The sequence below is a fragment of the Hetaerina americana genome, unplaced genomic scaffold (assembly GCF_022747635.1).
Source record: "Hetaerina americana unplaced genomic scaffold, ioHetAmer1.1.p SCAF_6, whole genome shotgun sequence".
Classification (NCBI taxonomy): Eukaryota; Metazoa; Arthropoda; class Insecta; order Odonata; family Calopterygidae; genus Hetaerina; species Hetaerina americana.
In genome coordinates, this window is record NW_027287205.1 from 14,959,886 (window position 1) to 14,987,176 (window position 27,291).

The 27,291-nt window shown below is 37.0% G+C and overlaps 1 protein-coding gene across 1 annotated transcript in view; it reads right to left on the bottom strand.

Annotated features, from left to right (window-relative positions):
* The window catches only part of LOC139695260 (protein amalgam-like), a 194,691-nt gene extending 179,759 nt beyond the window's left edge, over nucleotides 1-14,932 (bottom strand). Inside the window, exons 1-2 of the mRNA XM_071593954.1 lie at nucleotides 14,764-14,932; nucleotides 7,092-7,375 (exon numbers count right to left, since the gene is read on the bottom strand). Coding sequence (XP_071450055.1) covers nucleotides 7,092-7,375; nucleotides 14,764-14,932 — 453 coding nt within the window. The remainder of the gene's footprint in view (nucleotides 1-7,091; nucleotides 7,376-14,763) is intronic.
* Between the last annotated feature and the right edge of the window lie 12,359 nt (nucleotides 14,933-27,291).

Here is a 27,291-nt window from a genome sequence, read left to right on the forward strand (position 1 = left end):
TATATTTGGGAGCATCAGATATTTTCTTGTCTGGGTCACAGTGACCCTGAGGATGGGTAAGAAATACAGCTGCTGAAATCTAAATGGGCGGGGAAGTTGGCACGGAACACCGGCAATGATGAGGCAAAAAGCAATCATTCCCATACGGTTTTTGATATTTTATTTCCTTCCAGACGCCATTTCTTGCATTCGAATACGGGGAATAACCTCAAGCACTCTACACATGTTGAAAATGATATTAAACGAAATAGATGACTGGTAATTATAATGGGAGACTGTATGCCTGATGCTTCTGCTTACAGAACAAATACTAAAGAATTTGTGGAAAAAATCTGAGATTCCCTGGATGGATGGCGGTTTGGTAAATGTCTATTTTTTTAATTCAAAAACTAATAATTATTGCAAAATACAATGGACGGATTCAACTTTTTTTCTTTTTGCGAAAGCATTAAAAATTCAGTTTTCCAACCATGGGAGCCAGAAATTTGTTTGTTAATGAGCGAATAACTAACCTTGTATCTAGTGAACTATTTTGCATTTTTATATACACATCAAGATAAGAAAAAATAAGGATGATATTTCTCCATTAAAAAAGTATCACTGAAAGGAACATAACAATTTATGGAGAAATATTGTGAAAGATACTTGAATCATTGCGTAAAATTATTATAAAGTATTCATATTATTAAATGGGAAATAATCAGTCGGAAACATGAAAATTCGGTGAAGTCGGATTTTGATTCGATTCAGTAAATCATGCCGCCATTCTCTCGTGGTATCCTCCCACCTGCTGTCTCGCATTCTTTTGGCAATCTTCCCTAATGTCTCCCTAACGTCCTCCTTCATGGCCCAGGAAAAGAGGCGTAGTACCCCTGTAATGGCTTGAGAAATGTGCCATTGGGCATTGGTTTAGTTCCTCAAATGGAGGTCGAATTCAAAGAAAATGAAATGATGGCAAGCTTGAGACGTTTGGCTGCAAATCAGAGCGTAAATTTTGATTATTTTCAATTGATGTGGTGTAGTTGATCATTTTCTCTCTAAAGATGGAATTATTTTAGAATAAAAACTGATTTTTAACCCACCATAATACTTAGATCCACAAATAGAGTATATAAAAGACAAATAAAATAGTGCGAATATTATTATTTATAACTGAGAATCAAAATGTTCACTCTAGCAATACAGATGGCTCTTTCAAAATCCTTACCTGGGTAATCAAAATAAAATTAATATATAGTAGGTGTTGCTATTCTAGAATGAAGCTCGAAAGAAAAAAAAACAAATTCAAAAAATTAAATTTTTTTATGATATTATTTTTAAATTTTACAAACAAGTAATTATAGAGATTTTCACTATCTCAGATATTGTTTGATAAACGAAACTTAAATTCACTTTGCGCTGATAGGAAATATGACTTATTTATAGTTCAACGACATTTATTTCCAATTATTTCTCAATTAGACGACACAGGCTCTTTTACTAGAAGGCACCAGGCTAAACATAAAAAATTCGCCTCGCTTCTCGCGCAAAAAAGCGTCCCCCACCATGAAAGCTCTCCGATGTCTCCATTCAGTAAAAACCTGTGCGCATGCTTACTGATATCATTAGCTGCAAATGAAAAGTATTATATCAGTTTGCATTTGGAAGTATGAGAGCTGGATAAAACGAGAACCTAAATGAGTACAAGGAAGCGAGATATGAGTCTAGTTACCCCATCATATTCTCCGAACATGAGGAATATGAGAAGTTTTACGATCGCGGTAGCCCAAGGGAAGAGCGACTACTGACCAGAGGGCCCTTATTCGATTCCTGGGCCAGCCTCTCTGGGCCTCCTCAGCTCCAGCTTAGCTTTGTGATCCCTTGTGGCTCGGGCTTTTCTTGACGATACCTACTCTTAAATATGAAAGGAATAAGGCTCACGAATGTATGTAGAATAGAATCTTATGTTCTCATGCTATATAACAGATGTACACAAAACTTTTCTGCGGTTGGTTAAGTTTTTCTCAATACATTGTGGTTGGTTATACTGTTTCGTTTCCTCATAGGTTTTTGGCTCAATCCTCAACTTGGAATTATTAAACATTTATAAAATATTAACTTTGATATGCAAACATTAAGGCAAAATTACTTCATATTTTTATGAAAATCTTTTGATATTGCGCCGAATAAGGTAATCATTAGATTTCTATTATAATTTGTTCTAAAAGTTTTTGAAATCAAAACAAAACCAAAGACGTGGACGTTCCTTTATATCAGTAAATAATTGCTGACCCATTTTCAAGTAGGGAGAAGATGAGGGCACAAAGACCACGTTATAATTTTTTTCACATGAAGTTTGTGATGAATTACTAAGTAAGGGCATAATAGAAGATAATAATCTCCCTTGTCGGCGCAAAATGCAAATTATGAAAGTGCGTCTTAGTCTACCTGCTGAGCTTATACCAGGAAAAAAGTTGGAAGTCGTACATTATCTCAATGCTGCAGGATCGCATATTTTTTCTGCTTTATTAATCATACCAGAGAAAAAAAATGTGCTGAACAACGGATTCAGAATAAAATTCGGAATGGAATTAAAGACCGACATGCATTATATAAGGAAAGATATTTCTTGGAGCGTTCCATGGTGGAAATAAAATTAAATATAGAACTTAGTAGAGAACTTACATAGAGCAAACATTATACGACATTTTATTCGCTACCAGCGATACTCGAATGTCGTCGAACTCTATTGTATGGGCCGTGCCGACCGAATCTATGGCAGTACATCATCTTTAATAGCGAGGTGAAATAGATTTATATAAATTAATACGGTAAATTTAGTTGAAATTTATTTCTTATATAAAAGAATAATTTTTAAGTATTCATAAATTTTATTTCTCTCTTGTGGCAAATGTCATTTTCAATTAACATTATTCAACTTGACTTTAAGCATACATTTTTAGGGCTTTATATGGGGAGGTGCCAGCGGTTTTCAATAGTTGGCAGATGTGAAACATTTTACAGAATTTCATAGCCAGTAATTGATATTCATTTGTCTTCTTATTGCGAAAATTTCATTTTTACAGATAAACTGCTGTAAAATATTATGGATATTATAAATATATGCCTGCAACAATTCCTTTTTTTTGTTTTCATGAAAGTATTTGCAAAAACTTCATTTGAAATTTAAACCATAAGGCTATTAAAAAAATAAAATTATCGCAAAATGTATATTTAACTACTATTAAAACTAGTTTGGTGAGGGAAGAAAGACATACTTCGAGCCAAGTGGAATTATAAATAAAAGATATTCGTATAGTATTTAAGCCTCGATCTACCGGCACAATATTTATATTTTTTAATTAAAATAGAAATGCACAATCAAATAATAAAATGCGACATTGTAAGTACAAAAAATATGTATCAATAACCATTATACCTAGTAAAAATCATAGCGATTCCGAGAAACTTAAAGGAATACTAAAAGGTACCTCCGGCTCATGGTCAAAAAGAGTAACATGTATGTGGTGTGTTTTATCAATGACAGCCGGCTGTAGAATAGGGAGAAACTTAAAGTTTTATCAGAGGAGAATTAGGAGTCAAATTTGGAATACGCTGGGTCGAAGCCACTCGCTGAGGATTTTACCGACGATGACTTTTCGATATATTACGAACATGCTGTGTTGTGTTGCGGAAACAGTAGACGTCAGGTGGCCTCCATAACAAGAATGAAACGTTAGGGTATAATATTTCTTATATTATATATGTATATATATATATATATATATATATATATATATATATATATTTATATATGTATATATGTGTGTATATATATATATATATATACACACACATATACACACATATATATATATATATATATATATATATATATATATATATATATATATATATATATATATATATATATATATATATATATACATATATATACACACACACACATACACACAGAAACACGCACACAAATGCACGCGAGGGTAAGGTGAAACGTTCTCGACAAGACACAGAAATGGCGTTCCAATCAGCGAAAAGTCATGTATCCTGGCTTGGTTCAGGTGTTCTTGGCTCTTAAGACAAGTTTAAAATTGTCCTCCCAAGTTGTTGGTTCACACTTGTTGTTTGCAGTAGACTTATGTCGTGTTTATTTTAGCATGAAAAAAGTTGAATATCTTACGGTCATAAAATCCTTTGTTTTGGATGGATTCAACCCAAAGAAAATTTACCCGAAGTCGACTAAAATGAACGAGGAATCTGCTCCTTCAATTTCAAGCGTTAAAAAGTAGGCAGCCTAATTCAAGCGAAGTCACACATCCCTCGAAGATGACCTAAGTCATTCCATGACAGCCAAAAACCGCGACTATACCGGAAACCATCGAAAAGGTGCACAATATCATTTTGGGCGATAGGTGAGTGAGATAGCTAAGGCCGTGGGGATATCAGGAGAAAGAGTGCGAAACATCTTGCAGAATTAGGGATGCGAAACCTCTGCGCAAGGTGGGTTTCGCATTTGCTGAATGCCTATTAATTGCATATTCGCAAACGATGTTCGCAGCAATGTTTAGGCTGATTCAAGAGGGAGCTGACCGATTATGCTCGGCGATTTGTCACCATGGATGAGACATGGGTCCACCGCTAAATGCCAAAAATGAAACAGCAGCCGAAGCAGAGGGTATAAGCCGGTGGTTCAACTTCGAAGAAAGTAAAGTCGATCGCATCTGCTCCAAAGGTCATGGCCTGTACGTTTTGGGATACAAAATGGATTCTGCCAATTGATTACCTCAAAAATAGAAAGAAAAACTGCAGGTGAATATTACTCCAAACTTCTCGACTTGTTGGATGTCGAAATTCCCGAGGAAGGCCTGGCATGAAGAAAATTATTATCATATTTCACTAGGACAACGCACCTGGTCACAAAGGAGCGTTGGCAATGGAAAAATTAAGGGATTTTGGGTATGATTCACTCAGCCTTCCCCCAATTCTATTAGTGTAGCATCCTAAGGCCTCCATCTCTTCCCAAATTGAACAAATTTCATTCCTAGAAGCGCTTCGTATCGAATAAAACAGTTGATGGCCAAAGATGGATATTTTCACAGCATTTAAAAGTGTGACCTCCGGAAAGGAATACTGATGTTGCAAGAACGCTGGACCAAGTGTTTAGAAATCAGGGGAGATTTATTAAAATTAAATCATTTCTAACCGAAAATCGTGGTCTATAATTGTCAAGGGGAGAAAGTTTCACCTTGTCGTGGTAATAAATATAAATATATATATATATATATATATATATATATATATATATATATATATATTAAATATAAACATATATATGTATTTATTTATATTTATATGTATAAATTTCTTCGAAATGGAACGCTCTTCGGCGACGCACAAATATATAAAAACACAGGTGTAGATTTTTAATACATAGAAACATAAAGAAAGGACCCTAACATGTATGATTTTGACGGTGCGACGGCTCGACATTCTGATGACGACGGTCGAGCCGTCGAAACATCAAAAGCATAAATGTGAGTATCCTTTCTGTGTGCTTCAATGTTTTAAAAAACCTACATCTGTATATATATATATATATATATATATATATATATATATATATATATATATATATATATGACTTCGCCGAAGTAATATGGAAATGTTGAATAAAAAACTTTGACAGCAACAAACAATATATAGATTGACTTAATTGAGGTCTTTGATTTTATGATAACTCATCAAAAACATTTTACAGAAAGGAAAACTCGAAACCACCTCAAATATTCTTGTAGTTACAATTTTAAATAGAAAGTGTTTGGTGATTACTGCTCTAAATGTTACCTGAATTGCCTTATTTGTTTAAAAAAGTTAATAAAACAATTCACGGACATCCCTTAATGTGTTGCTTATAAAACGGTAATATTTATTTTAAAATTTTTATGCACAACTACCTTTATTTTATTGTACATATTCACAAAAATATACAATTATTTGAATTGATGTATACCTGTATTTAAAAATGATTAATGGAAGATCTGAACTAAAGATATTTTGAAAATTTAATTAGGTTATTTATTGGTACGTTGCTATAAACGAATTCATTACATGTTAAATTATTCGTTATATGTTATTTTTTTAAATTGTATTTAAATAAATGGTCTAGAAATGCGAGAGAAATCCTTTATTCATGAAAATCATTATTTTATTATGATATTATTAAAACCTTTTGAATCTTTCCGTATATTTTGGTGTTTTATAAAAGTCGGTAATGAGTTTTCCGATCGGGGTAATCATTTTTTTACCTGAGATCCTAATACCAAAACTGTTTCTCAAGTCTAGGGTTTCTCCTGTGGCACATGAATAATATTTCACTGAAGTGAAATACTTATTTCAAAATATTTACTACCCTCTGTCAAAATCTACGTTTATTCTTTTACTTGGAATGGTACATAAAACCTGTGTTAACGTTTCCCATGAACAAAAGATGGAAATGCAATTATTGGTTTTCATCAACAGCTAATGAAAAAGGTGGATTGGAAAAACATGTTCGTTTAGATTGTCAAAATTGAAATGACGGATTTCGTTAAAATGATTTTTAAAATTCTGTCTCTCTTTGTAGCTATCATGAAAAGATTGAGCTATTTTTCAAATGCAATCGAAGCACATTTCTAAAAATGTTTAAAACGGTAAATATTAATATTTCATTATAATATTTTAGAAAATATAATTATCGTTATATTTTTAAACGACCTTTGCAGGAAAAATATACATTTCTCCCTCCATTTATTTTCGAGTCCAAGTCAAAGCACTGCGGGGCATCTGCTTCAAACGGCCAGTCGCCGAAGCATTTCGAACCGGAGAAAAAATCAACCGTGGTGGGATAAAAAATATGAAAGCATAAAAGTTCGAAAACGTGTACGTATGAAAAAAATGAATAACTATATATACATTTCGTTTGCGTTCCCCGAGAATGCACCGAGGGAAGGAAAATTTTGGAAAATAAGTGCATATATATATATATATATATATATATATATATACATATATATGTGTGTGTGTGTATGCACATGTTCGGAGTAGGTACATACCTTGTAATTGTCCAGCTCGGTGACGGAGCAAGAGAGTATGGCCTCGCGGCCCACGGCCACCGTCACGTTTTTAATGGTCTCGATGAAGTCGGGCTCATCGCCGTTGGCCAATCCGTATTGCAGTGAGCCGCCGCTCGAGGGCGCCACTGCAGCGGAATGGACCGCCGCGGGAAGGGTGGGTGAGGCGGAGGTGACCCCGATTGCGGGGGGTGGCGGGGGCACCACACCGGCCGCCACCAGGGTGTCGCCGCCACCGACCAGGAGGCCCTGTGCCGCCGCTGCTCCTAATGAATGACGAGAAAGAACGGGTTTGGACAAGGTGCAGAGGGGAGGAGCGAAGGTGTGGGGATGAAGGTGGGTGGTGGGAAAGAGTTCCTTAGTCTGATGTTATGCTCGCACGGGTGTCGTCGACATTTACATTCTATAAATATCGCTTCAACAAACTCAGAAACGCTAGGAAATCAGTTTCATTTAATGCTAGCTTGATTACCTTTGATGACTTCAACACATCAGATATTTCATCCTTTCTCACTTAATCTTACAAATGTTCTATATTTTATAGTATTGAGTTGGTAATAGCCTTTATTTCTATCTATGAATAATGTTCAAGTATGAATATTTGTAAGTGTAAGACTAACGAATGTATGTAGGGAGTTTATTATGATTGAGTTGCCGGAAATGACACAGTTTCCGGCGCAACATGGTATAAATCGATCTTAGTGACAGAAGATAATTTTCTTTTCCACATATAATTTTCATTTTTTTATTACGACCTATGTTTCGTTACAGCATAACATCTTATGCTACTTAAGATGTTACGCCGTAGCGAAACGTAGATCGTAATAAAAAAAATTCTATGTGGAAATGCAAAGTATCTTCTTCTATCATCGTGTAGACAGTGGTAAATACTCGTAGTTATTAGGTATTTTACTATTATAAATATTATGAAATATATGAATACATTTATATATATATGTATATATATATATGTATATATATATATGCATTTTATATATATATATATATATATATATATGCATTATATATATATATATATATATATATATATATATATATATATATAATGCATATATATATATATATATATATATATATATAATGCATATATATATATATATATATATGCATTATATTTCTTCATTCAAACGGATTGCATGTGATTCTAAGACAAATAAATAGTTATATTAATATTCAATATAGGAATTCATATCTAATAACTTTATAAATTTTTTAAATTATCTTTTATTCTAAATGCATGGATCCGTGAATTAATAATGTCCTATAACCAATGATAGGACTAAACTTATTGCAGTAGCATTGGCCGTGTGTTTCAAGATGTACTGAAAATAATGTTAGCTTCAGGATTTCTGTCTGATTTGTTGGGTTTAGTATCAGCTAAAGAATACATTTTATAAAGCATTCACCTTTGGTCTTGGGACCTAGATTATATAACCGTGCAATCTGTGGAGAATTCATTGCTCAAGCCTTTTTCGTGTGATTCTATATTTGAGGATCAATAGCCTTTCGGAATTGAAACTACAAATTTATGGAAAAAACATGTACATGTTGCTGATTCTTTGTTTTTCTTGTATTTATTTGGTTTTGAGGGAAACATTCGCGTTTACCTTATTCGTATAATATGTACTTTGGAGCTTTTTTATCAATTAAAACTGATTTCTCAAGTGCCCTCAGTATTTAATTATGGTTTCGTGGTTCGTTTTCCGGGAATTTACTTGTCATTTTTATTTCTCAATAATACTTGAAATCCCTTTGCTTTTTAAAGATACTAACGTAACATTTTGTCGAAGTGGTAATTTTTAGGATGCCATGAAATATTTTCCACTTTTACAGATAATATTCAAATCGAATACCTTGGAAAAAGGAGCCATTGACCCGGTGGAAGACCCGAGATAAATTTACCCGAATACCTTGGATTTGCCGCAAAATTTGCGAGAAGAAAAGTATGCGAAATTGCTTTCAATTAATTAGAGTCAGTAATACTTGAATCAAATGATCAATACATACAGTCACCCTCGTGTATTACAATGGTAATACTTTCGATATTTCTTGAAAAGAAGAATTATATTGGTTTTGTTAGATGTTTAAAGCGGTTGTGCATAATTCCAGGCCTTTACATTTGTAATTCTGGTGTTCGATTTTCTAAACTTTTTACCTATTTTGCGGAAGCACATGCTCGAATCAATCTCAAATCTTGTAAAAAGAGCTGATTTGATTTTAGACGTCAGCGAATACTTTCTCTTTGGTGTTATAATTTCTTGAAATAGTATTTTCTCGGAAAACTTCACTGTTTTTCATGTCTTCGTACAGCCAGATCCGTGGGATGAATACAGTCAGAGTCTAAAATTTTTTAAGTGCGCTCAGTAAAATTATTAAAATATGTGGGTACACTGGCTCCTTCATTATCATTTGCTTCTGCTTGTTTTATATTCCACTTGCAAATCCTCCTTCATCAGCCGTTTTTCTTCCTTTCCCTTATGAAAGGCGTTCTTTTCGCAACTTTGTTTTCCTGTTTGCTATCATTTCTTCTTTCACTTTTTCCCTCTATTTGGTTAATTTCAATTAGTTTTCGTATTTGGATTGATTATAGCTGGTATCGCCATGCCAATAATGTTTAATCTCCTCCTAAGCCACCGCAGATATACGTAAAACTTAAATTTGATAGCCATGTATGCATTTATTTATTGTTTATTAATAAATAGATTCGTTGTATCACGTTTTTTTGCTTAACATTTTTAAAATAATTAGGAATATCTAACCTTGATGCAACTAATTTTAACTGTATTTTTTTGATCCTTTATTTCAGCAATAATTACTCAAATGTTAGTGCGGCTTTAATACAATTTCTGAGCACAGATTTTTTCCTCTTGTTGTCAATTGTGGTAAGCCAGAAAAAGAATGTGTCACGTTCGTATCTCTGAGTGCCTAGAGTCCCATCAACCTGAATGACTAGGGGAGAACTTTCGGAATACCGCCATTAAAGAGCGCATGTTTTGGAAATTATAACCGAGCGATATAAATGTGTTTGCTTTGCAAATGATTTCGGCACGACTCTAAAGGGAATACTGAAGCGGGTCATAAAGCGCGTTGTCAACCCACTGAATAATAAATCCTTTAAAGCGTTGCACCTCTCCCGGCCAGGTGAATTCTGAGATCCACAGCACACGCTCGCGCGACCAGCGACGAAGCTCTAGGAGGTGACTGAGGTAATGCAAAGGAATACACGGTACGGCATCGCGGGGGCCTGCCTACGGGGGCTCTGCGGCCACCGCCGCACCTCCCATCTTTGCCCTCGTCAAGTTGCGACGTGAGCAAATGCGTCAGCGTTGACGGTCGCTTTCGCTGTTTCCCCATCCTGACCGTGAAAATGAGGTAAACCCCATATTTCCGTTTCGTCCTGTGCTATTTAAGTTGGAGAAAAGCGTATTTGCATGCTTACTCACATACGAGCGTGAGGCGAAAAACAGAGTGCACGTGGAGACGTTCATCTCTGGGAAAAAGGAAGGACGATTCGCATTGTGTCTAAGAGTCCTTGTGAGAGTCGTTCGCGTGTGTGGCGTAAAAAGGAGGGAGGCAGATAGGGAGATCAGGGTAGACCCAAGTGGCGGAGCAATTTTTCGAGGTAGAATTCCGGGGTGATTTAGCGCCGGGTTTAAGGCAAAAGGGGATAAGGGATGTTTAGGGAGACTCCCCCGCCTTCACCCTCCCACCCCAACCTCGCACTTCCCCTCACTTGTCATCCGTTTTCATATAAAATGCCCACAGCTCTCATGTGAGCCTTTTAGAGATACCTTGCCGTCGGGAAGCCTATTTCACCTCCCCCCCTTTCTCCGTCCTCGCTCCCTCCTCTTTCCCTTCGACCCTCCCCTCCCGCCGACGACGGGGATCCGGATGGCGACGTAGCTGAAGTCCATTAGTGTTGTGACTGACGCGGTATTTAGCTGGTTACCATCCGGTTATTGTTCAACATTTGCCTAGTTGATTCTCGTATACCAAGTGGCAACCTCTCCTGATAAAATCATTGCATTATTTGAAAAGGTATTTAATTATACCTGGTTTCAGTTCATTATTAATGGTCCTTTTTCGTAGCCCGACGCAGCATGTTCTGAAGCTTAATTAGAATTATACTAGCACATTCTTGTAAAGTTTTATATTTTACGCAAGCACTAAAAAGGAGTGAACTAATTAAATGCTTGTAATACTATTCGATGTTGACAGATATATTTTCAGAATTTTCTCTTCTAAACAATTACTTGAATGTATGTCTGAATTCAAAATTAGGCTATAGTCGCTCTATTTGTGTGAAATGCCGCAGTGAGTCCTAAAGCGTGATATAAAAATACAAAAACAGTAAAATATATGGGGTGCAGTTGTTTGTTGGTTTAAGGTATATGTGTTTGTATGAGTGTTGAATGAAGGGATTTTTGTATGAGTGTGTGCGCTACTGTGGGTGTAGTTTTCCATGTTGTTGTTTTTGCATGTGGTATTGTACTTTATTACGGGTGGTGACCTAACGCCCCCCGCCACATGCCCTTGCAGCGGCTTGTGGGATATTATGTAAATGTAGATGTAGATGAATATGATAAATACAGACCATATTGGAATTTTTTACTTGTACAAAATCCCTCCGAAAAAATTGGTACAATTCATTATCCGTTTCTCGAATTTTAGCAATGAGATGTCCATCTGATTTCTATTACCGTTACTGTTACCTTTATTTTAGAGATTAAACGGAACAATTCTGCGGAACCGACACTCCAAAATCACAATAATTCCAAAACCAATTCACTAAACTTTGAAATGAATAATAGCTGACCTATCGTCTCTACATTCACAGCATCCAGGGTCATCGAGCATTCAGTTATTATTTCGATAATAAGGCATCTAAATAGCCAGAGTTTATCGTAGAAACATAATCGCAGTTTCTGAAATAATAGATATTAGGAGACATGACGTGGTTCTTTGTTTGCTTAATTTTTTTGCTATCATGAAGAAACTATACTGGTCAAATGCGGGGAATATTTCAGGAATCTGTTCTCATGATGAAATATGTAAGAAACTTATAAGTATCACTTTGCAGAACCCAAAAATTCATGAAACTCATAAATGCAAACTAAACTTTAAACGTGATAACACAAATTGAAACCTAGGTTGGTCAATGGAAAATTTTAATTATGGTTTTAATACCTACTTATTCGCTCGAATTTCAAAAAATAAACATTTAGTAAGTGAGCATCATTGGTGATATTTTATTTCAGAGAATACACAAGAATTTGTGATAAAAACGTTCGGCCGGCATGCATGCGCGAAGAAAGATAAAATGATGTGATTGACGATAGCTACGATCCAGGCACACTTGAAATCGAGATAGATAGCCATTAAGGTTGTTTAAATCAAACATAGCTCTGTGGGTCGACAGATTTTCGTGAAAATACTGAAGTATGTAGAAAAACACTCAACAAAGATTTTTTATGGCCTCTTTTGTAGTATTTCTAATTATACAGTATTTACAAAAACAGTTAGGTTTGCGGTTTGTCAGGCTTTAGTTTGCCAGTCGGGCATTCCATAACCAAGCATTGCTCGCTGTTCATTATAAAGCCAGTTTAATAGCAATGGGATGAGAATTAATGTAAATGAAATAAAGGTAACAAATGTTTCGAGAAACAGAGTGGCTAAGTTAAATGTTTGAATAGGAATTCACGAACTTAAGGAAGTGGAATAATATATAGGAGGTGTTTTTGACCACAATGCTTAAGGTAGTATTAACATAAGAAGAACCGCGATTCGCAAAGTTGTCTTCACATGGAGGAGATTGATGAATGGGACGCTGAGAAAGAATGCCTTGTACCTCTGCGTGGGGTGCACTGCTATATTACGCAATTGGAGAGAGATGGGCAGTAAGGTCAACAGAAGAGAAATTATTGAACTTATTGAGACTGAAAAGCAAATTGACTTGTCCATAAGTGTTGACGTTAGTCGGCGAAGAAAACTCACTTAAATGAGGACGTGAGAGCAAAAGCAGTCGGTGGCCTAAGGGTAGTCCTCTGATTTTTGCCCTGGTTCCCACCACAATTCCCCCTTGTTCCAACACCTTAAATACTTCAGTCAACCTCCATAGGGAATCCAGGCATCCCCGACCGTCCCGCCCACCAACCACTGTTCTACCGCCACCCCTCCAGCCCCCACGCCTTCTCCGGCCAACTTAACCCATTTGACTGCCTGCCAACCCCAACCAACGCATCTTCAAGGAATGATAAGTTCGACGCTCATCAGGGAGATGGTGTTACGACGGCCACGCAACCGAAAGAAGACCCCTCACCCTCCGGCGCACTTTAGCGGGCTGTGGTGTGTGGAATGGACCGCACCTTTCATGCGTTCACTTACGAGTGCGCATATGCACTTTTGCAGCTGTAGACTGTGCGTGGCGATAGGAAGGGGAAGGGCGAGAGTTTGCAATGATGGCATTCAGTCTGGGGGATGGTTTCGTAAGCAAAAATCGGGGTTGAGGGCACTGGGCGTGGCTGAGGGGCGGGTATGGCAAAATGTAATGGGTAGAGAGTGATGGAGTTGGTGATTTGGCGTCGGGGGGAGGGGACGAGGATTACGGGAATGACGCCTTGCATTCACATCCCTCTTTTGTTTTGCAGCCATTTCCCTCCTGCCGAACGCCGTATAATGCACCCACATACATGGCTGAGTAATGATGCCTTTTCGACGCGAGAGGGCCGTGTCCCTTTTTCCAACGCTCCTTTCCCCTCCTCCCCTCGCTGTTTCTTCCTGCTCGCTTCTCCATTCTCATCCCGCGAATCTGCCCCGAGACACACTCGAGATCTTTTTATGCATTTATCCCTCGATCCCGTTTGAAACCGAAAAAATGTGAGTGATGTTTGAAATTGCAATGCAATATGAGTACTTTTATGGAATGCAATTGAATTTACTGGAAAATTTTCTTTAAGCTTCTGTTTTCTCTTCACATACGTATCACAAGGAAATATATGATCAAGGATATATAATCGAATCAGGTTAATAACAAAACAAGAAAAAGTTTTGGGATTATGGAACAAGCTAGACTATATTCTCGATTTTAATTGCGTATTATGAAGAGGAAGTTAGTTGGTGTGTGTGTAATTTGGATTTCATTTTGGATTGATTTTGGATTGATTTCGGAAACTATACACCATATATGTGTGTCTGTAGATATATATATATATATATATATATATATATATATATATATATATATATATATATATATATATATATATATCGCACTCACTTGAGCAAATAAACATTTGGACGGCACAATAGCACACAAATAAAATAGATAGCAATTAAAAGAACACTCACAATGTAAATTGACTGACGTTGGAGAGTGTGCTTGTATAATAACCCAATCGGTAGGCATTCCTCCAATTTTAATCATTATTAGTATTTCAACTCGGAATTTTTGCTAGATACTTTTTGGAGTTTAGATTTAGGGCTACCCCATTCTTTCTCTTCTTTTCGCTCCCACTATATATTATTTTGCAAGTATCCCGACTAAATTCTTCATTTACCAACCACCTAGTTTCATACACCCTTAGTATAGCTATAATAATATCCTGCATTACTTTCTTCATTTCTTCTAATTTACCTGCCAGCAGTATTGTTCCAACATTCCATGTTCCTGTTATCAATCCTTCATTATTCTTTTTACTGAAAGGATTTCGCTGGATGACGACTTGAGAAGCCCTAATCCTTCTCATACGGCATCTTTGGTTCCGAGGCCCACAATCAGGACTTTTCCTTTGCATGCAATCCATTATCCATGATTGCATAACACGCGGCATCCATGTGGATCTTAAATGGAGTGGTTTCTTTTCGCCTTTTACTATTTTTGTATCCCCTTTCAAGATCCTCGGGCTAGAGACTGCCCCATCTGCATCAAAGGATAGAGAAGAAGGCTTATAACGTCCCTCAATCGGTCTCCAGAGTCAAGTCAGCCACTATTAGGTGCCCCTCCCCCACTGTATGATTGAACTCGTATCCTTTCATTGAGAAATAACATCCGATTTGCATTTCCCAACGCGGTCAGAACTTTAAGTGACTCTTCTTAAATATGAATTACTGTTGAATGTATGTATATCTGTTACAGTTTATACCTTTTGATCGAAATCAACTTCTCTTTTATTTCCCTCTACTATGGGTTATCATTGGCCTAATAGGGACATAAGAAGACAGTGGAATAACCTTTTACACAGCAAACCCTCTTTGAGATATTCGTACACCTACGCATATCTTATGACAGAGCTCTTCCCATTTTATCTTTTTATTTTCGTGCATGCATAAAAAACAATTTTTTTTATTTATAATGCTAGTAATATGAATTTTCCGTGAGAACATACGTTGTTCAGTACCTTTAATATCTAATCATTGAGTTTTATTTCTCACTAAGCTCATCATTAATTTAATAAATCCCTCTTACTGCCCTTTGATGGCATCGAGTCATCTTCTTCGAGCTCCGGCTCTCTCTAGAGTATATTTTTAAAGAAAAGTATTTATGTAAAGGTAGACAGAAGCTCTAAGATTGACGCAGTCATTTGCCCACTGGTGACGCAATTGGATTCGTGAAACATTAGTAATGGATAGTTCATTTGAGGGAACGGGGTCCAAAAATAATGGTGCCACGTGAATCCCCCAGAAATTCTGGAGTTTTCTTGAGAAAATTAAATAAAAGCCGTCATTGTTTCATATTTTTTTTTCTCCCCAAGTCCAACTAAATTTCGCGAGCATAGGGTTTCGTTTTTGAAAACATTCCTCGCGATGAAGCATTTCTTTTTTCTCTCCACATCCCCGAAAGGCCTTTTCCTCCCACCCCTCATCTCGGCTCCCACTCCGGCTGAGGATCAGCCGCTCCGGAGGTTCACCATCGCCCACTCTGGGTTGGCGGCGTTGCCAGGCGCCTCATCGTACCGCCCTGGACTTTCAACTCCACTCCCTGGAAACCTCCTCGGTCTCCCCCCCCCCTACCTACTCCTGGGCAACTCTACGGAGTCCCCTCCCACACCCCAACCGCCACTGATACGACCGCCCCCTCCAGGCGGTTAGCAGCGGGTGGGGAGGGGTTGAGTTCACGAGACCGTGGGAAGTTGGATGTTTCTGGCGCAGGGAGTTGCTCTAATCAAGACGACGGGGCGGGTAAACGGAGGGAGACGGCCCCATTCAATCCACCTGCTCTCCGCTCATCCCTTCCCTCCACCCACCTGTATTTTTACCCACTTCTTTAATTCCCCCCTCCTCAAAAGCCCTTCCGCGGCCAAGGGCGCAGCGAACACCCCCACCCTCCCCGAGTCACTGCGGGAGTGGCCGCTTATCTCTGTGTTTTTCAGCGTATCTACTTTATAGGATTTTTTTTCCAACAGGTTTTCTAAGGAAAAATAAAAACGGATCTTTGACTCGGCCTACGTTGATTTTCTTCCGTTCAAAAAAGTACTTGCCTCCACGTTCCCCACTCTCCCCAACTTCTATTATTCCTCGCACTTTCCCACTCCCTTTCCCTTCTCTCTCTTCCCGCCCTTCTCCCATGCTGCTGCAAGTGCTTGAAAATGTTAATAGGCACTTAGTTAATGACAGCTTATTTGAGACGACGGTGAGAACTCAAAAGAGGAGAGTGAGGCACTGCCATCCCGCGAGAGTGGTTCCGCGCTGGCTGGCTCGCAATCAAGACCTAGATTTAATTGGGAAAATGGGACGGGGCGGGAAGTGATGGTTGCTCATCAAACTGGCCCGCTCATCGACTAGCGGCGGAGTACGGAGATCAAATGACGGTGTAGTTTAGGGAAAACAGTGATTGGGCAGGGGGTAATCAAATCGAATATAATTCGAGTCGGGATAGTTTACCAGGCACAGTTGTAGAAAGAAATTTGAACTGGGAGAGAGTTAAAGGGGACATTTCGGAATGAGGCGCACGAGGCAGGTTATGCCAAACCAAGGCGAGTCATCGCGGTCGGAAGATGCTATAGCAATGAGATACCGGAATCTAGTTTTGCGGAAAGTTTTGAGGCCAGATACCGAGGCGCCAAACTAATCCCAGGACTTATGCCTTGCTTGTTTTTCTTCCCTCCACTGAGTCGGAGAATACTGTCGCGAGATTCTCTCATTCCAACTCTCTCGGCATTGGCATTAAAAACTAAAATCTGGTAATTTTATGCGTGAGGAAATTCATTATTTGCAATTCTTACGCTTCAGATCCCTGGGGCTATATTTCATTTCGGAAAGCACTGGATATTAAACACGTAATTTTCTTAAGTAGTCCATATTGCGAGTGTATTATTTTATAATACATTTATTTGATGTAGATATTTTAAGACGCTGACATCCCAGCGGATATCGCGAACGGCTATTGGCCTAAAGGTTTGTGGATCAAATCTTGAGTTATGTGATAGTAGAAGGCTATTTAAAAAAATAACAGTTATACGTACAAGGTTCCAGTTCTTCGTAGGAAGGATGAACTCGTAGAAAGAAAACATCTTTTGAAATAGAAAATATTGACTGGGTCTCCTACTTAAAGTGTCACTCATTGAAGCCTCAGGCCGTGGTAGGCTCTCACGTAGACTATAGAAAAATTTAGGCTGGCTACTGCCATGGCATTGACCTCATGACAGTTGAACCACTTTCACGCGCTGCACTCTTAGTGAATCATTTCATTCTATCAAGTATTTCACGTTTCTTCCCTTAATGTGTTAAATATAATTTTTCACAATTCTGTAGCAACGTAGTCAAACACTTTATATTAGACAGAGTGTAGACGAATATTATATGAGTTTCTTCAAAATATTTAGATTAATAACTTTTCAGTTATATTACTGAATTTGTAAAAAGCAAACACAACCTTTGTTTTATCTGGCTGGCCTTTTGACTGGACAATAATCGGATTAGACGTATCTTAGAATGATCGTAGTCTAGCCTCAATGGGGACTATTTCAGTCATAGACTTAATTTTGAATTAAAAATGATAAACATTTAAATGGCGTTATAATTATATCCATTGGAATTTCAGGAAGCGTCTTTATCTTCTGTCAATTTCGGCATTGTTTTTAACAAAAATACGGTTTTCAATGTTTGGATTCGAACTTGAAGTTTTTCAAATACTAAATAGGAACAAGGGTATGTATATGCTGGATAAAACCAGCAGGGTACCCATTTTAAAAACCAAAAATTATTCTATACATATTAAAGTTATCTTAAGATCCAAGCTTTTGCGAACAGAAAACTGCCTGTGTACTGGAAAACCTAATCCTAGTCGTCTAAAAATCCAACTCACCTGATTTTAGGCACACTTAAATGTGCTTAATGTGACCAATTTGTCGGATAATGGATAAAATTTGAATGGATAAGAAAAATGGATTATGAATTTAGAATTTAGGATTATGAATTTAGATTTAGAATGGATAAAAAAAAGTTGTACCGTGAATAATAAAAACGCTGAAGTTCTAAGTAGGGTGGATGAAGAGAGAAAGTTGAAACGTGAATTCAAAATAGATGGGAATGACAAAGAGGAAGTGGATGGAGGGAATATTGATATTCAGAATATTATATTTGTTATAGAACATTGTACGTGGGTTAGGCGGGTTAGAGATATGAAGTGAGTCGTAAGCTTTTTTGACAGCAGGAATTCAAGCTAAAGTTACGAAGAAATAGAGGTAAAAAAAGGAAGTTTCACACGAGACTTAAAAATAGTAATTAGACCTTAGGGAGAGTGAAAAAAATTAATTTTCAACATGTATAATGTCTTAATTAGTATGATGACCCCAACATTATTGTTATACATTAGAAAATAAGTCAATTTTGACCAAAAAATTTGGCAGAGCTTATAAGCAAATGTTGTGTAGGTTCTATATTATGGGCCCAAAAATTAATTCCATGCTAAATATAGTTGATATTATAGTTATTATATTATAGATATTATAGTTAGTTCATGAGTGGTACTCGAAGCATTCTCCGCTGCCCAAGTAATTATATCCTTATCGAAAGAGACTTATTTTGTCCTTAGAATGAAACCCGAACCCATTTGACCTCTCGACCAGTTCTTTTATTTTTTTTGGGTCCGAAGTACCTTGGCAAATGTCCTCATCTTGTCCACTTAGCGTGAAGAAAAAAACACCTAGGGTCATCCTGAAATATCAAACGGTAACCGCCTTCGACCAGGAGTAATTCTCTGAATACTGGGGGAATTTATTCCTTTCTTTTTTGGATGGCGCACTCTCTCAGATTCTTCTTCAGAACTCGGGCCTTTCTCAGATTTACTTCGCCATCGTTATACCCAGCGTTTTATTTGTTCGATCGCACATCCGAAGCATTAGCGTGCATAATTCCAGTCTCCCACCTTGTTTCATTGCGCTCGAGAAATCCCGCAAACCTCGCGATTCCCCAAGGTCCTCCCCGCTTTCCTCGCCGCTCTCTCCACAGTGCCTATTGCCTTCGTCCCACTCCCTTTCCTCTCCGAGGGAAGAGACAACTCCCCCCACCCCGCTTCAAGCAAACCTCTACGTTCTCCAAGGCTCTTTCTGCTCCCGCCCCATCCCACACCACACCGCCTAACCTCCCCCTCGCCATCCTTCCAATCCAGATCCCCTCCGCCGCACACCCTCCCCAACCGTGTCCCCACCTCTCCTACCCTTTCGACCACGTCTCATCGTGCAACACGAGGGGGAGCAGTGAGGATTTCTTCCCCCTGGGGAACACAATCTCTCTAGTCCAAGGGCCGTAAACCACTTCAATTTGGGTGATTATGTAGGAGATTGGGAGCAAGAAACGGAATAACTTAGAGAGAGATACGAACCAGGTACTCCGATTTACAGTCTAATACTTCGTTAATCCTCAAAATCGTCCTCTTAATTTGAGAAAATGGTCTTGTTTATGGGACACGACTTTATGGGATTTTAATTTGTTACGCGTTTCCTTGCCCACGTAATTCTCGTTATAATAAGTAAATGAAAACAATAATACGCCAATAGAAAATAATCAGATTTTTCACGTCAAACAAGGTGGCTAAAAATAAAATGACTGACAGTCATAAATTAGTGCCTAAGAGGACCAAAAATTGCGTCGAATTTAATATTAAAAAGAGTTAAATAATCAAGGGCACAGCAAAGTAAGAGATTTGCAAACATATGTGCCTAGAGTAAAGCTAAAATAGCACCTCTATTCTTGAAGTTAAGACTAAAATGTGCGACTCTCTCATAAATTCAAAAGTACTAGGAAATATATGAATGCCTCTGGGAAGTGTAATTTTTTCTCATTGAATGTGTAAAATTTGTATGCCAATTATCGCTTTTGCTTATGTATAAAATTGAAATTTAATATTGTGGAACACTCTTTGTTTTAGTGCGCTGTAATTCACGACGGGATTTTAACCAATTAAAAAAACAATTTAATCGGTTTTGCATTTGCTGAATGGTACTAGATACATTAACGCAAACAAAAGACCTTTTGAAATGATGAATTGATGACTGTTTTTTTAAGTGAAACCCGCAAAGAGTACTTCGATACTGTATAAATGAGAGGAAATACTTGACGAGGCACAGGTTAATTACTTGGGCTGGTTTTATGCTAGGTCCAAATTTATCAAATTTTAAATCATTGTTTTTGTTATAATCATAGATTTGGATAAGAAATATGCTCAAATGAAACCTCACGAATATTTTAAACATTTTATTTCGATATATTCTGCAGTAGTAATAGTTGAAAAGTTTAATAGTCGTCTTCGTGTCGGAGGTTGAGTCATGAAAGAGTCTTCTTTGACATATTGGACAATTCAATAGATACTAAAATAGCTGGCGGGATGAAAACACCCTTAGATGATGCGTAGAGGGTATGAACTTACCTGAATAGGCATACTAAATACAAATTTCAAAGAAACTGCGGGAGATGCCGCGACAGTAACTTTTAACGGAGTCATCCGCCAATGTGCATTTCAGTGCAAAAATTTCAGAGTTTAAAAATCATTCGCCTTGACTGGGATCCATGTCAAATCCTGATCTTTTTTTATCCCACTCAAGGTGAATGATTTTTAAACTTTGACATTTTTGCATTGAAGTACTACATACACTTTGTAGGGATCGCATATAATTTATATTTTTTATCGAAGAAATCCCTCTTGTTCCCTTGGAATTATCAATTACCTAACCTTAAATATTTTTAGTAGACATATGGCTTTTAAGTCATAAAATATTTTTTGGGCGGTTATTTTTGCAACAAAAATTACTTCAGCTTATTGACGACGTTTGGAATTGAAATAATCGGAAAATGTTATAAACCTTTACCATGTTAAATATAAAATTAAAAGTGTACATTTTCACAAATACACCTTTTAATGTGAAAGGAAAATATAGTACTTTATAGTTCTAATGGTTTAGCAAAATCTCCCATTTCTTTTAGGAAATTTCCCGGAAGAATTGAAAGAAATCGAAAACAACATGTTATGCTGTTTAGTCTTGTTCATTGCTCTGTTATGACGAAGCTTAACCTCACCGGCATGAGAAATTTTCAGGTAATGAATGTCAGCATGAGATGACTTATAAATACAGGCCCTTGGGAGTTGCCCTGGATGCTTGGATTGTTTTTGTCAACACTCTATGAAGCGACAAGGCAGAGTGCAGACCGGAAGAAGTGGCTCTCGCAATGTGAAGTTATGACATCAAACACGGGCAATCTAATCAAGGAAGAAGTACCATCTCAAACAACGGCATCAAATACAAAATAACGGTTAAGTCTCTTTTAGGAGATGTTTACATGTATCTCATATGTAAACACTTAAATTTTTCATTCATAAAAGGACTGAGTTCCATAGTTGGGTTTAGGTGTATCACAATATACATACGTATATCTGTATTTGGAAAATACTCCGAAGTATTTGAGACCATAGAACATTTTCATGTGAATACAATTTCGTTGAATCGATTGGCATGATCGGTAATGGGAGGGAGAAGGATAATATTTTTTAATGCATGTTGATATGGAATCCCATGTTATCCTTGGTTCGTGATTTCCTTAGCACCGCCAATGATCGTTGTGGCGGATTATAAAATAATGAATGGCTATTGGTTACCTTGTAGTTGGGTACTGAGACAACTTAAAGTTAAATCATCTGTTATTATTGACTTCAAAAGGAACGGTATACAAAAATGCGATGCTAGATATTTCTTTTGACTCCTTCCCTTTTCGCGTAAACCTCATTACTCCTAGCACTTTTCACAGACTTTAAAAAAGCTATATAAAATTAATATAATGATCACTAGAATTTGAAATCAATCCAGTTTATTAAATGAATTCATCTCTAAGCCATCGGCCTTAATTTAAAGCTTAACGCCAAAATTATATAAGTTATTAAAATCCCTTCACTAAATTGGCAGGTCAATTTTTGTAAAATAATTGCAGAAGAAACATTGGCAGTACAATTAACCCTTTTTTTGAAGAATTATAGACAATATTTTTTATGTACGAGTATATCCATAGTTTCGGCAGAGTTTATTGGTGCTGTCTATATCTGGAACTTTTAAAAAATTGGGATATTTAAGGCTCTTTTAAGGTTTCTAGAATTAATGAGTATTATTAAATACGGCGATATAAAAAATTCCACTAACAATGAGGTGTGCGTCTGTGAGCGACGACGGTGAGGTTAGTCATCAAACCTCCTCCTGATGAACGCCTTCTTTTTCTCCGTTTACCCTCCGTAAAGGTAAAGGGAGTCGCCTCGCCCCTTCTTACCCTGATGCGCGCCGCCGTATTTCCATCTCGCCAGCTCAATCACTCCGACATGCTCTCCGTCTCCCTTCAGTCCCCTCGCAAAACCTCGACTAGGGCCTACGCCACCCCTCTCCTATCCCTCCTCGTGCCCCGCGAAAGGGGGATATAAATGTCCTTCAATTGCATCCCTTCGGAGGGGTGATCGAACGCAAGCTGGAGACGACGGGGGCGAAGCCCTCCCGATCAGATCACAGGGCCTTACTACGCCAGTGCCTTTATTCGATCAATACTTTAGGGTCTCCTCTACTCATCTAATCCAAATGGAGGGATGTAACCGTAATGTTACCGTATCAATGAAAACCTCGAGAATAATAGCCTACGCAGGCATCTTAAGTTTATCCCAAGTAATTGTTGCCCTCCTTTGGTTATTAACTCAGATTTCGTTAAAAATGGAAGGGTGGAAGCAATGTGCTTTATGATCTAAACAAGGAAACCTGTCAGATGGCAAATACATGTGGACACTATGTGGAAACGCCTATAAAGGACAAAATACAAGGCTGCCAGAGAAGGTGGAAGGGTTCGGATCACTTGAGCAAAAAGGTTTTCTTGACTGTGGTTAGAACCACAAACCAGACTTTCGGGCCGATGCTCCACAAATTAAGCAATCGAAGGAACATAATTACCACTGAAATCTGCGGTGGGTTTTCCCAACCGAGTGCCCCGATTATTTGGCCTAGAGATTGCTCTCATGAGATGTTTCACCCACCATCAGAGAATTGAATTAGCACACAATGGGAGGGGAATATTTGGCAAAACAATAATACAATAACTTAAAGAATAGGCACAGTGAGTTTCAAGGCACGAAAAGCAGAAGAAAGAGACGAGACACATTTGAAAATTACACTTGATCAAAATGCATCGTTTGCATTTCTAATCGTCTCCGTGCCATATTGGTCCATGTATACCCATTTGAACATTTTGATTTAATATGACTGCAGCTTATTTAAACTTAAGAGTAAAAAACTATTTTCATGTGCGGAGCACTTTGGGAGTAATTCTTCAGGTAATAGTTTTAGTATTTCTAATATCCACATTGAAATTAATTCAACTTTTCAACATTCTTTTATCATGGCTCTTATTGTCTTTAAAATACGTCGATAGTCCGAAACACATTCTAATTATAAAATTTTTCCAAGAAAGTTTTAGTAAATACCTTTTCTTAGACTATTTCATAACATCCTATTTTGGAAAGGTCACTGAAATCTCAGTTGTTTTCAATCTCTAATTCTTATTTACACTTTTTCGGTGTTTCCCTTTACCCACATACCCGCACCCTCAGAGAGAAATTCAACAGAAACATTTTATCCTTAAAAAAATGTTGATAGGATTCATCATAAATGAAAATTAAATTTAATGTGTATAGAATGTTCTTACTTACTTCGAGTATAGAGTAAATAATTAAATTTGGCAGCCTAAATCATCAGTAATGTGCAGTTCGAAGGAGTTTGGCATTCATTTAGCGAATTCCTTGCGATAAAATTTTTGCAGCTTCTGCAGCTTCAGGATAACAAAGGTGGTTGAAAAAAGTGGTAACTGAGACATTAATTTATTGATCGATGCAGCTTAGCTCGTAAAGCTTTCCAGGATCCTCAATACCATTACATTTGCTAATTCAACCCACCACACGCGGGTCGCGGCTTACTATGTTCCTTTTGCGGCAGTTTAGTTTTCCGGAGAAAGTTATTCGGGAGAGGAAATATTTTTGGGCAGTATAAAAACCTTATCCATCCACTTTATGGGGTTCAACGTTCTGGGAATGCGAAATGACATTTCTCGAGGAGGAGGACGTTCTAGAAAAATGACAGTTGATCCTGAAGCTCTTGATTATTTTCTCTGGGACGATTTTCCTGCAACCTTTGCAGCGTGATTGCGATGAATTCTCTTACTGTGCTCTCTCTCTAACTCTTTTTAAAAACGCTAATCTTGCATTCCAGTTTTAAAACTTCTGCCTGTTGTGAAGAGGGCATGCTAAAACCTTTTGAAAAGTGGAACGTTTTGGCAAATGGATTTCCAACTTTTTTGCCAGCGTATTGTTTTCATGGACGTGGTTTATGGAATGTAAAAATCAGCATATCCTTTGTCATTTGCTGTACTTATAAAACGAAGGCCCCGTTCAGTCTCCCTTTGTTTGTTTCCGTCGCAATCAATTGTGCATGCTTTTTTTTCAATTTTAATGGACATCTTTCAATCGGTTAAGTAAAAGCAACGAAAATTAAGAAAAACTATTTGAATTATTTTGAGTTAATAGTTCTTTTTAAAGATCTTTTCTTGATTAATCCAGGTATTCAAGAAATAATTGATTTTTCCTCATACATTTAGCTAAAATATTGCACAGCTATTTGGAGATTGCATGCCTATTTTATGACTAAAACTCGGTTAAATGTGATTCTCTCTGTCTGTGGAACTATTTCCCAGCGGCTATAAAAACATTTTTTGTATGTTTATGAAAACTCAAATGATGTGTTAATGGTAATGACGACATTTTAGGTCGGAATGGAATCGTTTAAAAATTGATAACCCCTTTTTGAACAAAGTGATTATGTATAGGTTATGCAATTCACGTTCTGTGATGTAGACCGGTCTTTTTCTTTGTATACGACCATACTTACTGAGCACCGGACAAATTTTAATATGAAAGCTACTATCTGCACATACGTTGTGATCTGCTTCTATGCCAAACGGTTTGAGGAAAAGCTCATAAAGAGCGACGGGAAACAACACGATGAGTATTCACTATTATGATTAATACTAATACTAGCAATAAGTCGATGAAGGTTATTCTTAAATTTTACTTACATCAAAATACCATGCACTCATCTTTTACGTAATTAGCCGGCACTAACTTTGTTAAATTTACTTACTGGAATACGAGCGTAAAATGATAAACTGCAGCTTACAAATGAGGTAATAATATAGTCTGTTAATTTTTTGTTTTATAGAAAAATAATAAATAACATTTAAATACATTTTAAGGAAGTACAAGAGACAAATTATGCATTTTTAAAATGAATTTTGGAGACTACATTTACATTCTAAACCGTAATAACTTTCTCCATCTCCTGGCTTTGAGGCTTGCATGAAGCATTTTCACCCAGTTCATTATTGAGGAGCAATATATGATGTACCTATTTATAATAATACATGTCATGCTCTGTCAGAAGTGAATCTTTTAGATAACTATCCGATTCGGCCGTGACATACAAATATTTATGGGTACATCGAATCATAATTATATCGTAAGACAAAGTTCTACATTCGCATTGGTAGCTCAGGTGAAGCCGTGGGTACCTAGAAGTGTCACCCGGATTCGAACACCGACCCTCCAGTCAATAGTTAAACGTTCGACCCATTGGATTAAAACGTCCATTTAATTTAATATAAATGATAGATTATTGTTATTAAAAGTCTTAGGCATTAACGACAGTTTTTATTAAGGGCTATATTTGGAAAGTCAACGAAATTGAGGAGGCAGAGCTGTTGTTCCGTTGACCGCCGCCACGTGCCTTCTCTCCCCGAGCCGCATTGCTCAGATGATTTTAACATTCGAGATTCATCAGGATCCATGCATAATAGAGTGTTATTAGGAATTTTAAAGAAATAAATAGGAATTTAAGACCAGAATAACACCATTTTCACCCGGAAATATCGACGAATATGACAAAAAATATATCTAAATATAAAAATGCCGTTTTTCATCACCCGCTTATGAGAAAATTCAAAAGAATTTATGTTCCTCGCAATTCTAACAAATTAATGGCGTATTCCGAAACATATGAACGTAATTAATTTTTGGCCTGTAACTATGAACTACCATACTGTGCAGCTGGGATTTCCTTTTAATTGTCTTCTTTGTTTGGGCGGTTGAAACTTTTTCAAATATTACTATACCACTTTCAGAGATTAAGGAAATATGAAATGTTCTATAATCAGATTTCAAATTATATTTTTATTAATCAGTTATATCAAATTCCTGTTTTTTTTAAATATCAACTCGTCGAAACTTTTAAGCCGTTTATTATTTATATATATAATCGCAATTTATTTATATAAATAGATGCCTGATCAAATGTTTTACCATAAATATAATATTTTTTATTAAAATCCCTGTAAATGACTAACGGAGTACGATAATTTAACGTTAATAGAGAGATAAAAAAATGCCTTTTGAGCTATTTCGAGGGTCTTCTAAGCTGTATTAGGAATGAAACCGCTATTTGCTTTATCATGTCCATTTTGTTCTTTTGGTGTTGCCTTACAAATCGATGGTGTTTATATCTGTGAAGAGCGTCACTATCCATGCCCACTGTCCATCATCAATGCTTTGTTTCCGAAAGTGGAAAGGAAGCAGACACCCATTTCAATTCAAGGGAACGAT